The 14,200-nt window shown below is 45.8% G+C and overlaps 1 protein-coding gene across 1 annotated transcript in view; it reads right to left on the bottom strand.

The window, feature by feature from the left end:
* Cfap46 (cilia and flagella associated protein 46) overlaps positions 1–14,200 on the bottom strand; it is a 122,579-nt gene that overhangs the window by 22,888 nt on the left and 85,491 nt on the right. Inside the window, exons 40-44 of the mRNA XM_045132205.1 lie at positions 7,679–7,867; positions 6,828–7,016; positions 3,175–3,309; positions 2,916–3,095; positions 2,297–2,467 (exon numbers count right to left, since the gene is read on the bottom strand). Of these exons, the coding sequence (XP_044988140.1) occupies positions 2,297–2,467; positions 2,916–3,095; positions 3,175–3,309; positions 6,828–7,016; positions 7,679–7,867 (864 nt within the window). The remainder of the gene's footprint in view (positions 1–2,296; positions 2,468–2,915; positions 3,096–3,174; positions 3,310–6,827; positions 7,017–7,678; positions 7,868–14,200) is intronic.

Raw genomic sequence — 14,200 nt, 5'->3', positions numbered from 1 at the left:
ATTGATATAATATTATCTATTTTTTGTTGACCTAATTACACATCATTTTAGGGGCTCAGCCCAGGGACTGTGATGGTCCTCCTGGGTTTATGACTCTTACCATTGCCCTGGTGGCCACAACATCTTAGATCCTTAAACTCCACTCAGTCTTCCTGCCTCTTGCATGGTTGCCTTTCATTTGAGTTCCACAATGTAAGTCAAGCCCCACAGGACACTAATTCCCCATCTCTCCCATGGCACTTGCTTTGGGTACTGTACCTGTGTGTCAGCCTCTGTTAACTTTCTTTTTTTGGTTTTTCGACTGGTCCAGGCTGACCTGGAATTAACTCTGTAGTCTCAGGGTGGCCTTGAACTCATGGTGATCCTCCTACCTCTGCCTCCTGAGTGCTGGGATTAAAGGCGTGCGCCACCATGCCCGGCCTCTATTAACTGTTGATCTTCTATTGCTCATTCACATTTCCATCTGGGATTATTTTCTCTCTGCCCTTTAATTTTTCTATCACTATGGTTTATGTTTGTCTAAAGATGTTCTTATTCATTTTCATGCCTATTGGGGGTCATATGCCACTCTCTTGGTTGCCTGAAGGGTTGTCTCTGACCTGCAGGCCTCATTGCTCTGAGTTTTCTAGGGGTGATTTTCTTGAGCTTGATCCTGGCATGGAGGTTGGCTGGAATTCTGAGCCTGTGAATTTCATCAGTGGGATAAAGTGTTCTGCTTCCACCCCATTCATCTGTTCTCTTTCAAAAAGACTCAAAGAGGCCTGTAGCTGGCCTTTGCAGAGCTTTGCTCCTCTCCTATCCGCCCCTGTAGCCCTGGGTCTTTTTTTCTGATCGTGTTCTGGTCTCAGATCTAGACATGGGGGGCTCTCACTTCCCGCACTTCATTTCTGATGGCCCATGCTGGATGCTGACCAGCCCAGTGATGTCCTGCACATCTTCCCAGTGTTTCTCATGCTCTCCTCCTTCTAGAAAGTTTTCTGTAATCACCAAGAGGCTGAGGGTACAGCTGGTCTGCAAGCTGGTGCCTGTGGTCCCTAGTCCCCATGTTCTCTATCCTTTTCTCCACCTGATTTTTCTCTCCGCCACTCTCTGCCAGGTGGCCACAGATCGTTCTTTCGGAGTGTCTTTCAGCTTAGTTGGTTTTCCTAATGACATGGCTGGTGCAGCTATGACCCCGCTTTTGCCCTTGGCTCACTCTGACGCAGATCCCCACACTCTGCTCTAGGCCTGCGTGCAGAGGACGGCACAGGGTTGGGTTTCTGCACTCCAGTCCCGAATTGTGCTGTGGTGTGCTGCTGTCTCTGTCCCCATGGTCTTTATGAGGAAGGCAACAGTAGGAATCCCAAGGTCATACTCTGTGCTGGTTGTGCCCATCACCCACCCCAGTCATCCCACAGCCCAGGAAGCTCTCTTTTATTTCCATATGCCATAGCTTCCCATCTGCTTGGACTGAACCCACATCAGCTCTTCCTCTAGACCAGCATCTTGGCTGGCATTTCCTCTGCTCTCAGGATTGGGCCAGCCTTGGACCTCACCCTTCTGTTCCCTTTCATGTTCCTAAGTTACAGGAAGTCTAGGTTTCCATTTTGGGAACAAGGTCTTGCTTCTCAGTGGTGACTTTGTTCCCACTGGCGATATGGGGAGACATCTTTGGTTATTACAACAGGACTGGGGGTAGGAGTCCTACTGCTATCTCAGGGTCATGGCAGGGAGAGACACTGATCAATGTCCTATCCTAGGGTGCACCCAACAGAGAAAGATATAGCCCCAATGAAGGAGAGTTGGACCACCCCAGTGAGATGATAGGTGGCAGCTAGGAGAAGGCAATGTGAAAGAAGCTTGGCCAATCTCCCCTGTTGCTCATAATTCATGAAATATCATTTTTTATTTGAATACTATGATTTCATCTGTGGGTCCAATTCAGACCTGAGTTGTGAGGCTGGAAATGACCAGAGGATGCTGCCATGACTCCACCTACCTATATATGTCTAGGATTCTTGTGAGAAAAGTGAGGGGAATGATCCACAGTCTTTGCAGACAGCGTCACCCCCACCCTACCTGGACATTACCCCATAGCACCTGCAAGGTAAGCTGTCATTACCACAAAAGACCCAAAAAGAAACCAATGCTTAAAGAAGTTAAGCAGCCTTACCACAACCACACACCTAGAATTGTCAGAGCAGGCTGAGCAACTGAGCCAGCATAACTCAGAAATCACCCTCTTGGTACTGAAGGGGTGACTGTAGAAATCTCAGGCCTCACAGGGAGCAGGTAGGCAGGTTCCCCTGCCTAGTACCTTAGAGATGACAGCCAGTCCCTGCTCCACACTTGCAAACAGGCTGGTGGAAGTCTTGTCCTGCTGCCTCAGCTGCTGGTGGAGCTGCAGTAGGGCTGCCAGCTGTGAGCTGCTGGTGTTGGTTGTGGCCTTGAGTAGGATATTCCGCATCATCTCTGAGGTGGAGCAGCTCTGAAACACACCAGGGGAGGGAAGGTGCCATGTGATGAATGAGAGGGTGGAGGTGGCTCAGTCAGGAAGAAGGAGAATAGGCTGGTGGTTCAGGCAGGTCACCCACTGCCATGGGGGAACACCTGGGTGAGGTCCACACGGGCAGGGCCATGCCAGTCCTTTTTGTGGGATTTCTGTGCTGCTATAGTATATGGAGACCTGGGAATGTGCATACAGTGTGTGGCCACAGAGCCACAAAGATATGTGGCTGGTATGCTTCTACTTCTCAAGGACCAGCAGAGTCTGGACCTGGGGAACATGTAGGGTCTGTTTGTCTTCCAGCCATGTGGCTGTCCCAGGCCGCCAGCTCTCCTCTCCAGTGGAGATCAACATGGCTAGGAGAAGCTCAGGCCCTCCTTCTCTGAGGACTGACCAGGGTCTTGTAGGAATGTGCAGATCTGAGCCATACCTGAGACAGTGCCAGGAACTGGCAGGTGGCCATGGGTTCTAATGTGCCAGTAAACTCCACCATCTCCATGCTGACAGCTGCTGCGATATCCAGTAGGCGGCTACCCAGGGCGATGTGAAGACACTGCAGAAGCACCTCGGATGCCTGGGCCAGGTACCGCTGAGCCAGCACAACCCTCTTCTGTGGGTGGTACAAGGCTCAGGCCAGCTCTGAGGGCAGAGGCTATCAAGGGACAGGTGGGAACAGTTATGTAGCTTACCTTCAGACCATCTGCCTTCCAGATGTTCTCTTTGGAGGCTTTCTTAAAGCCTAGCAGATCCTTGGAGGTGGCCTCAGCACCCTTGCCTTCTGCTTCCTGCTCTAGAGATTGGAGGCTGCTCAGCTCAGCGCCCACCTACAGTGTATACCACATCGTCAGCAGGGAGCACACAGAAGCCACAGAAGGCATGGAGGCAGGAATAAGAGTAGGAGGTCCTGAAAGATGGGATCGAGGGTAATCCTGGGATTGTGAGGTCAAAGGTGTCGTTATGGTAGGAACTATAAGGTGCTCTCTGAGCCAAGTAGATGAAAAGTCAGCTCCATTCAGCAAGCCTGGCAGCCCTGGACTAGCTGGCATCCAGAGATGCTGCTCTAGGCACATTTTACCTGGTGTGTCAACCCTACTAAAACCTGCTAGGCTGTTGAGCAGCCTCAACAGATGCCCAAGGACACAGATCCCTGGGAAATCATACTAGAAATCAGTAACAGGAGGTACTCACAAAATCATGGTTTCCCTGACATCAGACAATGTACTTAGAGCCATCAAGTCTATCAAGCAAGAAATCACAGTGGAGTTTGGGAAGCAGGTAAGTCACCTCAGAAAGCCAAAGTTCTACACATGAGACTTATGGGACTTGGTAGAAACAGGACTCAGAGAAAAGACCCAGTCTGGAATATAAGAAGAAAGCCTGGAAGAAGGGAGGCAGGCTTTGGTGTTAAGAAGCTGGACCAGGGGCTGTAAAGATTTTTCAGTGGTTAAAGGCCTTTCTTGCAAAGCCTGATGGCCCAGGTTTGATTCCCCAGTGCCCATGTAAGGTCAGATGTGGGTATGAACTATAAGAACAAACTGTGGGAATGAACTACAGGAACGAAATATGAGAAAGAACTATGGGACTATTTCTTATGGACCTTACAACTATATTATTACTATATATATATATATATATATATATATATATATATATGTATATATATATATGTATGTATATTTTGTATATTACTATATGCAATATATAATATACAATATATGCAAATATATGTACACATATACAATATATATACAATACTATATACTATAACTATATTATTATTATGTACAACTGATATTATTGCTATGAGATGCTAAATTCCTGACATGTAACTTGCTTTAAAGTTAATCTGACAATTCTGTAACCTACCTACTTAAGGTAATGTGACTAGGTGCAAGAAGTGCTGATCATAGCATTGAAGAGAATGAGTTCAATAACAATGGGCCCATAGGTTTGTTGAAGGCAACAGATGGGCAAATGTAATTGCTTTTGTGATCAGAGTGTGTGTGTTCTGGATCAGAAGAGTCCAGCAGGTCATACCCCTAAGTCCCTTCCTATGACAAATGCTTAAGAATTGTTCAAAGTCAAACGTTCCTTACCCTTTGCTTATGCAATGAACTACCTGTTCACATATTACTGGTTTTTTTGAGTTCAATAAAAGTGCCATTAAGCACCTGCATGCAAAAGAGAGGGTGCCATAGCCACTGTAACATCAGAACAGTGGTGACAGCAGATGTAGCACGTTTACTAACGATTTAAACTAAACTTCTAGTCAGTTTTCTTTTTCCTCAGGCTGCTTCTAGAGACAGGTAGCCCTCTCCTGAGATTGGGGCTCTTAGCCTCTGCTCCTAGAAGCAATCTGCCTACTTGTGGATAGAAAAGTTCCAGAGATTAGTGTTTCCTAGATCACAGTTGTGCCCCCCAGAAGGCAGCCAAGTTTACCAGGTGGCACATGTATCTGAGTTTTGGGCAGTGGCAAGAGACCCTGATGTGCCCATTCTCTACCACAAGCCTCTGTCTCTCTGTGCAAATAAAGAAATGAAAATACTTTAAGAAGCTGGACAACACATCTACGAAAAAAGAAGGGAAGCCGGGCGTGGTAGCGCATGCCTTTAATCCCAGCACTCGGTAGGCAGAGGTAGGAGGATTGCCATGACTTTGAGGCCACCCTGAGACTCTATAGTGAATTCCAAGTCAGCCTGGGCTAGAGTGAGACCCTACCTCGAAAAACCAAAAAAACAAAACAAAGCAAAAAAAGAAGGGAACAAATAAATACAGGGAGAGAGGCAGTGTAAGAACACAGGTATGGTCACTTTAAGAGGTCAAATGTTGCTCCAGGGCCTAAGATTGAACAGGAAAGCAAGATCAAACCCGTTTTCAGAGGGCCCAAGACCACCCAGATTACAGATTTGGGTCCTGCCTTGTAGCTTCCTGATTTTCCCCACACCTATCCAGTGTGTCTATGGCTTTTGGCATATGGACTGGGTCATACGGTGTGGAACAGCCCCCAACCCTGAAAAGACACACTGTAAGAAGATACACTCCAATGATCCCTTAGAACAGAAACCTGTCTTTCTCTTTGGAATCCCACCACACAGTGCAACCTGTGGCATGAACCTAACCTCAGTAAGCTTATCCCTCAAAGGCACCCATCTCAGCATCTCTCTACTGAACCTGCTTTTGAAAATCTTTTTAAAAATAATCTGACAGGGAGCTGGAGCAATGGCTTAGTGGTTAAGGCACATGTCTGCAAAGCCTAAGAACCCAGGTTTGATTCTCTAAGTCCCATGTAAGCTAGATGCACATTGTAGCGCATGTGTCTGGAGTTCTTTTGCAGTGGCTGGAGGCCTTGGTGTGCCCATTCTCTCTCTCTCTCTCTCTCCCTCTCAAATAACTAAACAAAAATAAAATCTTTTTTTTAAAAAATGATCTTACAGGAAGGATTATTTGACCTAAAATGTGACAGGTGTGGCTCATAGATCCTCTTGAACTCCAGGTAGTGGTCACTACGTATTTAGGGACAGCTGCTCCCTCCACCATCACACAGATAAGGGCCCCAAAACTCAGACAGAACAGGGCATGGGATACTCAAGTTTCTGGCTCTGCTGCTTGCGCAGGTGTTCCAAACACCGGCTGAACCAAGGGCCACAGCTCTATCCACTTACTCAACACAGGTCCTATTCTTTCCTGTGTCCTGAGGTCAAACAACTCCAAGGCATTGACCCCAGGGCTGCAGGGCCACCTGTGTGGGAACTACTCTGAGTGTGGAGTCCTGGGAATGCCATGCCTACTACACTGAGTTTTGGAAGGTTTCTATAGGACCTAGTCTTCTAGGGCTGGTGACTTTTTGGAGGGTAGGGCAGGGCAGGAGTGGAGGAAATGCCTCTGCACAAGGAAGGGGGTTCGGGGACAGCCAGGCTTGTAGGGCCTGTCACAAAGATTCGGAGGGCAGGCTGGTTCTCCTAGAGTGCCTGGCCTTTAAAAGGAGGGTGGACTCTAGGAGGGGTGGGAAAAAGAAGGGCATGTATTCTTTTTGGAGAATTCTTGGGCTGTGTGTATGTGGAGGTACACAGAAGCAAAGAACGCCTGTCTTGCTACATCTAGCATGGGAGTTAGCACCCAAAATCCAGATGCACACCAGGAAGCACATAAGGCCTTCTGAAGCTCCTCAGGAGCCTGGATAAAATTAGACAAGAGCCACTGAGACAATGAGATGTAGGGCCATATCATGCTAACTGGGGCTGGTGATGTACCTCCTACCTCACAGTTCTGGAGCTGAGGTGGGACAGTCAGGTGCTGGCAACAACTTGTGCAATAGACTGAAGTGGGAAGCAGAGAAACCTACCAAGAAGCCCTCTTCCCAGCAGAAGGAGTGGTGCACAGGGTCTGTCTCCACAGCCAGCAGATGGAGGGTCCTTCCAGCCAGGCACAGAAACTGGGCGCGGATCTCCACACAGCCAATGCATAGTGGCTGCAGGCTTTCTAGATGAGCCAGCACTATGTGCGGTGCCGTCCTCTTCAGTGTTAACCATTGCTTCCGGAAGACAAGGAGGCACTGTCATTGGCAATGGCCATCATGCAACCTGAGCTGCCTTCTAGTGCTGCCAGGGATGGGAAATCCAGGTACTTTGAGAAACACCTCTGCTGCATGGTGGTATGGGGTCTCTAGGGCATAGGTATTGGAAAGATGACACAGGCAGCTTATAGAACCCGCAACCAGAGGTCAGTGACAAATCAAGGTTAACTATAGGACTCTGATTCTTATTTCATAGCATCTAAGAAAATGTAAAGTGGAAAAATTTTTTCTTTCTAAACAGACATTGACTTAACTTTCTCTTTTTGCAATGCTAGGGATAGATCCTTGGCCTTCTGCATGCTAGGTAAGTGCTCTGAGCTACACCTCAGTTCACAGCTTAATTTCTTTTGAGCATAATATAATTCATTTTATCAGCCCTTCAATCATGCTTATTGAGTGCCAACTCCAAGGCCTGGAAAGGCAAGCTGTGAGCTCACACAGGAACACTTGCCCCGTAAGCCCTCTCACATGGCCAAGAATGCCTGTTAGCATCAAGAGTGTCTGAGAACTGCTATTGCATGAAAGTAGTAGGGTGCCCACAGAGCTGTACTGTGCCTTAACTATGGACGTGAGGGACAAATGCCTGGGAGAGGACAAGGGCTAAGGCTGCTGGCAATCACCAAGTCAATGGATGAGTAGTCGCTGGTGTTCTGAAGATAGTCAGCTAGCAGCTTCTCCAAGGACCCCTGCTCCAGTTGCCGCTCCAGGGACTCCTTACAAACTGCCTGCAGCATGTCCAGGCAGGCTCCTGATAGGTGGAGCTTGAGGTTGGCCAGCTTCCTCATCAGTGGAGAGTTGATGTTCTGTAACTGAGAAGGCACAGCAATAAAACAGAGAATACTTTCTGACAAGACCAAGCCACAGTTTGGTGCTCTGACAAGGCAGAGATAACATGCCATAAATGATACCTATTTGACCATCTTATTGTTTACAGTCACTCCTTTTCAAAGCCAAGTGTTGGGTTGGTGTTTCTTCAATGCCTCGTGTGGTGGTTTGATTCAGGTGTTCCCCATAAACTTAGGTGTTCTGGATGCTAGGTTCCCCAGCTGATGGAAATTAGAAATTAAAGCCTCCTGGAGGCAGTGTATTTTTGGAGGTGGGCTTATGGGTGTTAAAGCCAGCTCTCCCGTGCTAGTGTTTGGCAGACTCTCTGGTTTCTGTTGTCTACCTGATGTTGGCCAGGGGGTGATGTCCACCCTCTGCTCATGTTGTTTTCCCTGTCATCATGGAGCTTCCCCCATTGAGCCTATAAGCCAAAATAAACCTATTTTTTCCCACAAGCTGCTCTTGGTTGGGTGATTGCTACTAGCAATGTGAACCTAATGCAACAGTAAAGTGGTACTGAGGAGTGGGATTGCTGCTAGACACCTGCCTGTGTGGCTTTAGCCTTTTGGAGCTGATTTTCAAGAAGAATGTGGAAGGATTTGAAACCTTGGCCTAAAAGACACCTTGCAGTGCTATAAGTACAGCTTGATGAACTATTTTGGTCAGAGTTGAAAGACTTGAATGTGATAATAACTAGGGACTGTGAGGTTTGGCTTATGAGGGTGAGAAAGAGCTTTGCTTGGATTGGGGAGCAGTTTGTGTGAGAAGCTTGCTGTTATGACTATGTCCTGAGAAGTTGTGCAGGGTTGCTTTGCATAGAAATGAACTGGTGTGAGCAGAGGGATATGGCACAGAAAGAAAAAATCTTTGGGTGAACTGTTGCCCATTCAGCTGCAATTGAGAGATTATAACCTTTGAGATTGGGCCAGCTGACCTGCACTGGGACAACAGGAAGAACATAGACTGTTTTGAAGGTGCCTGAGTGCTCAAGGAGTGTCCTGTTCTTCAAAGTCTGCTTTATTCCCCTACAGATTAACAAGTCAGCACCCTACCTGGTATTGTGGAGTATAAGAAATGCAGGAAAGAGAGGGTCATTGAGTTTGCAACATAGTCTTTTGTTTGGGAAATGGCCATGGCAGTGTGAAGCAGGTTTTCTGGATGCCTACATGGAGACCCCATGGAGCCATGAGGATGAACTGTGGATTGCAGTGGAGACCCAGTGGAGATGCCGGGACCACAAGATGGCTGCCAGGTAAAGCTGCCGGCCCCCGATGAAGTTTTCCAGGACTGTGAGTAGCCTAGCTAGAGGGGCAGAATTGGAACTCCAGAGATTTGTTGCTGGTTAGAATTACTGGACTTGGAGATTTGTCACTGGCTAGAGTTGTTGGACTTGAAGCTACAGAGTTTGCAGTTTGCCCTGGTTGTTTTAAATCTTGTATTTATTCAATGTTTCTTTCCTATGCCCAGTGCCAAGTTTTCATAGTATGAGTATGTATTTTGTGCCATTATGGTTTTTTGGGGGAATTTTTTGGCATTATGGCTCAGTTAAAAGACCTTGGACTATGGTGATGTATGAACATCATTGGAATTGATAAAAAATATTGGACCTTTTAAAGTTGGATGAATGCATGGCATTTTATGTCATGTATGAATATCAGCTTGTGGGGGCCAGGGATGGAATGTGGTGGTTTGATTCAGGTGTCCCCCGTAAACTTAGGTGTTCTGGATGCTAGGTTCTCTAGCTGATGGCAATTAGAAATTAAAGCCTTCTGGAGGCATTGTATTGTTAGGGGCGGGCTTATGGGTGTTAAAGCCAGCTCCCCCTTGCTAGTGTTTGGCACATTCTCCTGTTCCTGTTGTCCACCTTATGTTGGCCAAGGGTTGATTGATGCCCACCCTCTGCTCATGTCGTTGTTTTCCCTGTCATCATGGAGCGTCCCCCATCAAGCCTGTAAGCCAAAATAAACTTCTTTTTTCCCACAAGCTGCTCTTGGTTGGGTGATTTCTACCAGAAATGCGAACCTGAGTGCAACACTTCGTCAAATACTTTAGTCATTTTTTAAAAATTTTGTTTATTTTTATTTATTTACTTCAGAGCGAGACACTCACACACACACACACACACACACACACACACACACACACACAGAGAGAGAGAGAGAGAGAGCGCATGTGCATCAGGGCTTCCAGCCACTGCAAACTCCAGATGCTTTACTCATTTTTAAAATACATTTTTAGATACTGCTTCAGTCATCTTAGTGTTGCTGGCAGAAAAATCCAACCAAGAGCAGCCTGTGAGAGGAGAGAGTTTATTTTGGCTTACAGACTTGAGGGGAAGCTCCATGATGGTAGGGGGAAACAATGACATGAGCAGAGGGTGGACATCAGCTCCTGGCCATCATCAGGTGGATGACAGCAGCAGGACAGTATGCCAAATACTGGCAAGAGGAAGCTGGCTGTAACACCATAAGCTCATCCCCAATAATACACTGCCTCCAAGAGGATCCAGTTCCCAAGCTGCCACCAGCTGGGGACCTGGCGTTCAGAACATCTTAAGTTTATGGGGAACATCTGACTCAAAATACCACATTCTGCCCCTGATCCCCATAAACTGATAACCATCCATGATGTACAATGCAATACATTCTGTCCAACTTTAAAAGTCCCCATAGTTTTTATCAGTTGCAATGAATTTCAAACATCCCCATAATCCAAGGTTTTTTAACTAAACTGTAATAAAAAACAAAACAAAACCCAACAACAACAACAAAAAACCCCAATGGCACAGAATAAACATTTGCACTGCAAAAGATGGCACTGACAATAACAAATAAATATTCAACCAATACAAGATTTAAACCAAACGGGGCAAACACCAACAACTCTGGAGTCTAACAAGTCTAGCCAGTGACAAATATCCAAGTCTAACCAGTGACAAGTCTCTGGAGTTCCAATTCTACCTTTTCAGCTAGGCTACTAACAGTCCTAGAAAACTTCACCAGGTGTTGGCAGCTCTTCTTGGCAGCCACTCCACTGGGTTTCTACTGCAACCCACGATTCATCCTTATGGCTCCACTGGACCTCTATGTAGGTAATCCAACAATCCTGCTTCACACTGCCCATGGCCATTTACAATATATTCAATGACCCTTTCTTTCCTGCATTTATTATACTATGTAATACCAGGTGGGCTATCAACTTGATCCATGGGGGAATAAAGCAGACTTTGAAGAACAGGACACTCCTTCAACATTCTGGCCCCTTCAAAAGAGTCTATATTCTTCCTGTTGTCCCAATGCAGGTCAGCTGGCCCAATCTGAATGGTTTGTAACCACTCCTTTTTTTTTTAAATTTTTTATTTATTCATTTGAGAGCGACAGACACAGAGAGAAAGACAGATAGAGGGAGAGAGAGAGAATGGGCGCGCCAGGGCTTCCAGCCTCTGCAAACAAACTCCAGACGCGTGGGCCCCCTTGTGCATCTGGCTAATGTGGGACCTGGGGAACCGAGCCTCGAACCGGGGTCCTTAGGCTTCACAGGCAAGCGCTTAACCACTAAGCCATCTCTCCAGCCACACTCCTTTTAAAATATATAATTTATTTACTTATTTATTTGAGAGAGAGAGAGAAAGAGAGAGAGAGAGACAGAGGAAGAGGCAGACAGAGAGAGAATGGGTGTTCCAGGACCTTCAGCAACTGCAAACAAACTTGAGACGCATGTACCACCTTGTGCATTTGGTTTACGTGGGTACTGGGGAATTGAACCTGGGTCCTTAGACTTTGCAGGCAAGTGCCTTAACTGCAAAGCCATCTCTCCAGCCCTAATGGTTGTAGTATCTCAAACAACTGCAGCTAAATGAACAGCAGTTTCAGCCCAAAAATATCATTATTTTCTGTGCCACAGCTTTCTGTTCATATCCGTTTATTTCTATGCATTGCAACCCTGCACAAGTCCTCAGGACACAGGCATAACAGTAAGTCTCACACAAACTACTTCTATCCCAGTCCAACCATAGCTCTTTTTCACCTTCATAAGCCAAACCTCACAGTCCATAGTTCTACATTCAGGTCTTTCAACTCTGACCAGAATCTATCAAGCTGTACTTACAGCACTGCAGGACATCTCTTAGGTCAAGATTTCAAATTCGTCCACATCCTCCTGCAAAGCAGCTCCAAAAGGCCAACACCACACAGTCAAGTTTCCAGCAGCAACGATACCACTTCTTGGAAGCAATTTTACTGTTGCAGTCAGCTTAGTGTTGCTGGCAGAAAACACCCAGCCAAGAACAGCTTGTGGGAGGAGATGGTTTATTTTAGCTTATAGATTCAAGGGAAATCTCCATGATGGCAGGGGAAAATGATGGAATAAACAGAGGGTGGACATCACCTTCTGGCCAATATCAGGAAGAGAAACAGCAGCAGGAGAGTGTGCTAAACACTGGCAAAGGGAAGTTGGCTATAACATACATAAGCCCATCCCCAACAATATACTGCCTCTAGGAGGCTCCAATTACCAAATTGCCACCAGCTAGGAACCTAGCTTTCAGAATACATAAGTTTATGGGGGACACCTGAATCCAACCACCGCAGATACATTGCTGCTATTAAGGACTACCATTTACAAACACTTCTCCCAGCCCAACGTTTGACTTCTCACCAACCTCTTAAGGAGAGTTAATTCATCAATGGACCATGTTTTAGGTATCATATCTTTGCCAAATATGCCATCTAAAAAGTATTTTCCTATGTGTTCTAATAGATGTTGTCATTTCAGCTGCTCTGCTTAGGCCAACAATCCATTGTAAATTATTTTCTACAGACATTTAGGGGTGAAATCCAGTTTCTGGATGTTCACTGCAGCTGTTTCAGCACTGTTTACAGCCTGGCCTTTGCCCTCTGAATTGCCTTTGTATCTCTGCTGAATATGAATTTCCTATATATGTGTCTCTATGAATTCTCTAGTGTGTCTCATTGATCTGTTTTTCCACTAAGCACATATTGCCTTGTTCTATAACTTTATAACAGGACTTAAAATAGTATTATGTGGTAGCATGTTATATACAATGGATTCATCTTTGCACAGGCTAAGCCTGGGGTATGGAAATATATGTATACCTAAGTTCTATCTTCTACATGCTTGCAGCTCTACTCTAATCTCTCCTTAAAAGCCTCAATTTCCACATGCTTGCAGCTCTCCTCCAGTCTTTCCCTAAAAGCTTCAATTTTTCTTAAAAGGAACTTTGTAAACTATGTGATGTTTTCCACCTAAGATTATGTTTCTTACTTCTCATGTGTTATGACTCTGCTCCAGCCTTTCGCCCTAGATCCCAATCTTCCTTAAAATAAACCCCACAATTTGTGATTTATCTGTAAATTTAATAATTCATAATTTAATCTTTTTCTTTTTTTGGTTTTGCAAGGTAGGGTCTTACTCTAGCCCAGGCTGACCTGGAATTCACTATGTAGTCTCAGGGTGACCGTGAATGCACAGTGATCCTCCGAACTCTGCCTTACAAGTGCTGGGATTAAAGGCGTGCGCCACCACACCCAGCCATAATTTATCCTTGTTGAGTCTGTCTGTCTTTATTAATTCTTTGTTAAAGGTAGGACAGAACCCAAACTTGGGGTTCATAAATTTGAGGGATCCCTCATGAACCCACAATATTGCATCATTATAAAGGTATATATATTAACCATTAAAAACATGTTTTAAAGAAAAAAATCTTCCTATGTTTAATAGCTACATGGTAAGATATAAACTTTATTCTCCCACTGGGCTGGACTTCACTTACTGGCCATAAACAATAGCCACATAGATTATTCTTTATGCACAAGATAAAGTTAATAAAACCTGTCCCTACCATTCCATGGTTTACACCTTCCCTGAAACCATACAGATCTCTCCTCTCCTTATCTCTTAACTAAAGGAATCAATCATCTAGATCTACTTTTTCCATAAACAACTTGAATCCATCCCTGGGAGGGAGTTCCCCTTTCCTAGAATTTAAATCTGATCCTAGCATTGTGGTTGGTTAAGCCCAGCTCAAAATTTGGCTTCGTGGCTGGCCTCTTTGTTGAGTTATCCCCTGGCCCACACCAATGAGCCCTCACTCCTTAGCCATCAGAGAAATACAAATTAAAACAACTGTGAGCCACATATGGTGGCACATGCCTTTAATCCCAGCACTTGGGAGGCATAGGTAGGAGGATCACTGTGAATTCGAGGCCAGCCTGAGACTACATAGTAAATTCCAGGTCAGCCTGGGCTACAGCAAGACCCTACTTCAAAAAGGAGGGGGGGGGGGCTGGAGGGATGGC

The sequence above is a fragment of the Jaculus jaculus genome, chromosome 1, assembly GCF_020740685.1.
Source record: "Jaculus jaculus isolate mJacJac1 chromosome 1, mJacJac1.mat.Y.cur, whole genome shotgun sequence".
Lineage (NCBI taxonomy): Eukaryota > Metazoa > Chordata > Mammalia > Rodentia > Dipodidae > Jaculus > Jaculus jaculus.
Note: the sequence above shows the minus strand (reverse complement) of the source record. Positions and strands in the feature narration are given on the sequence as shown.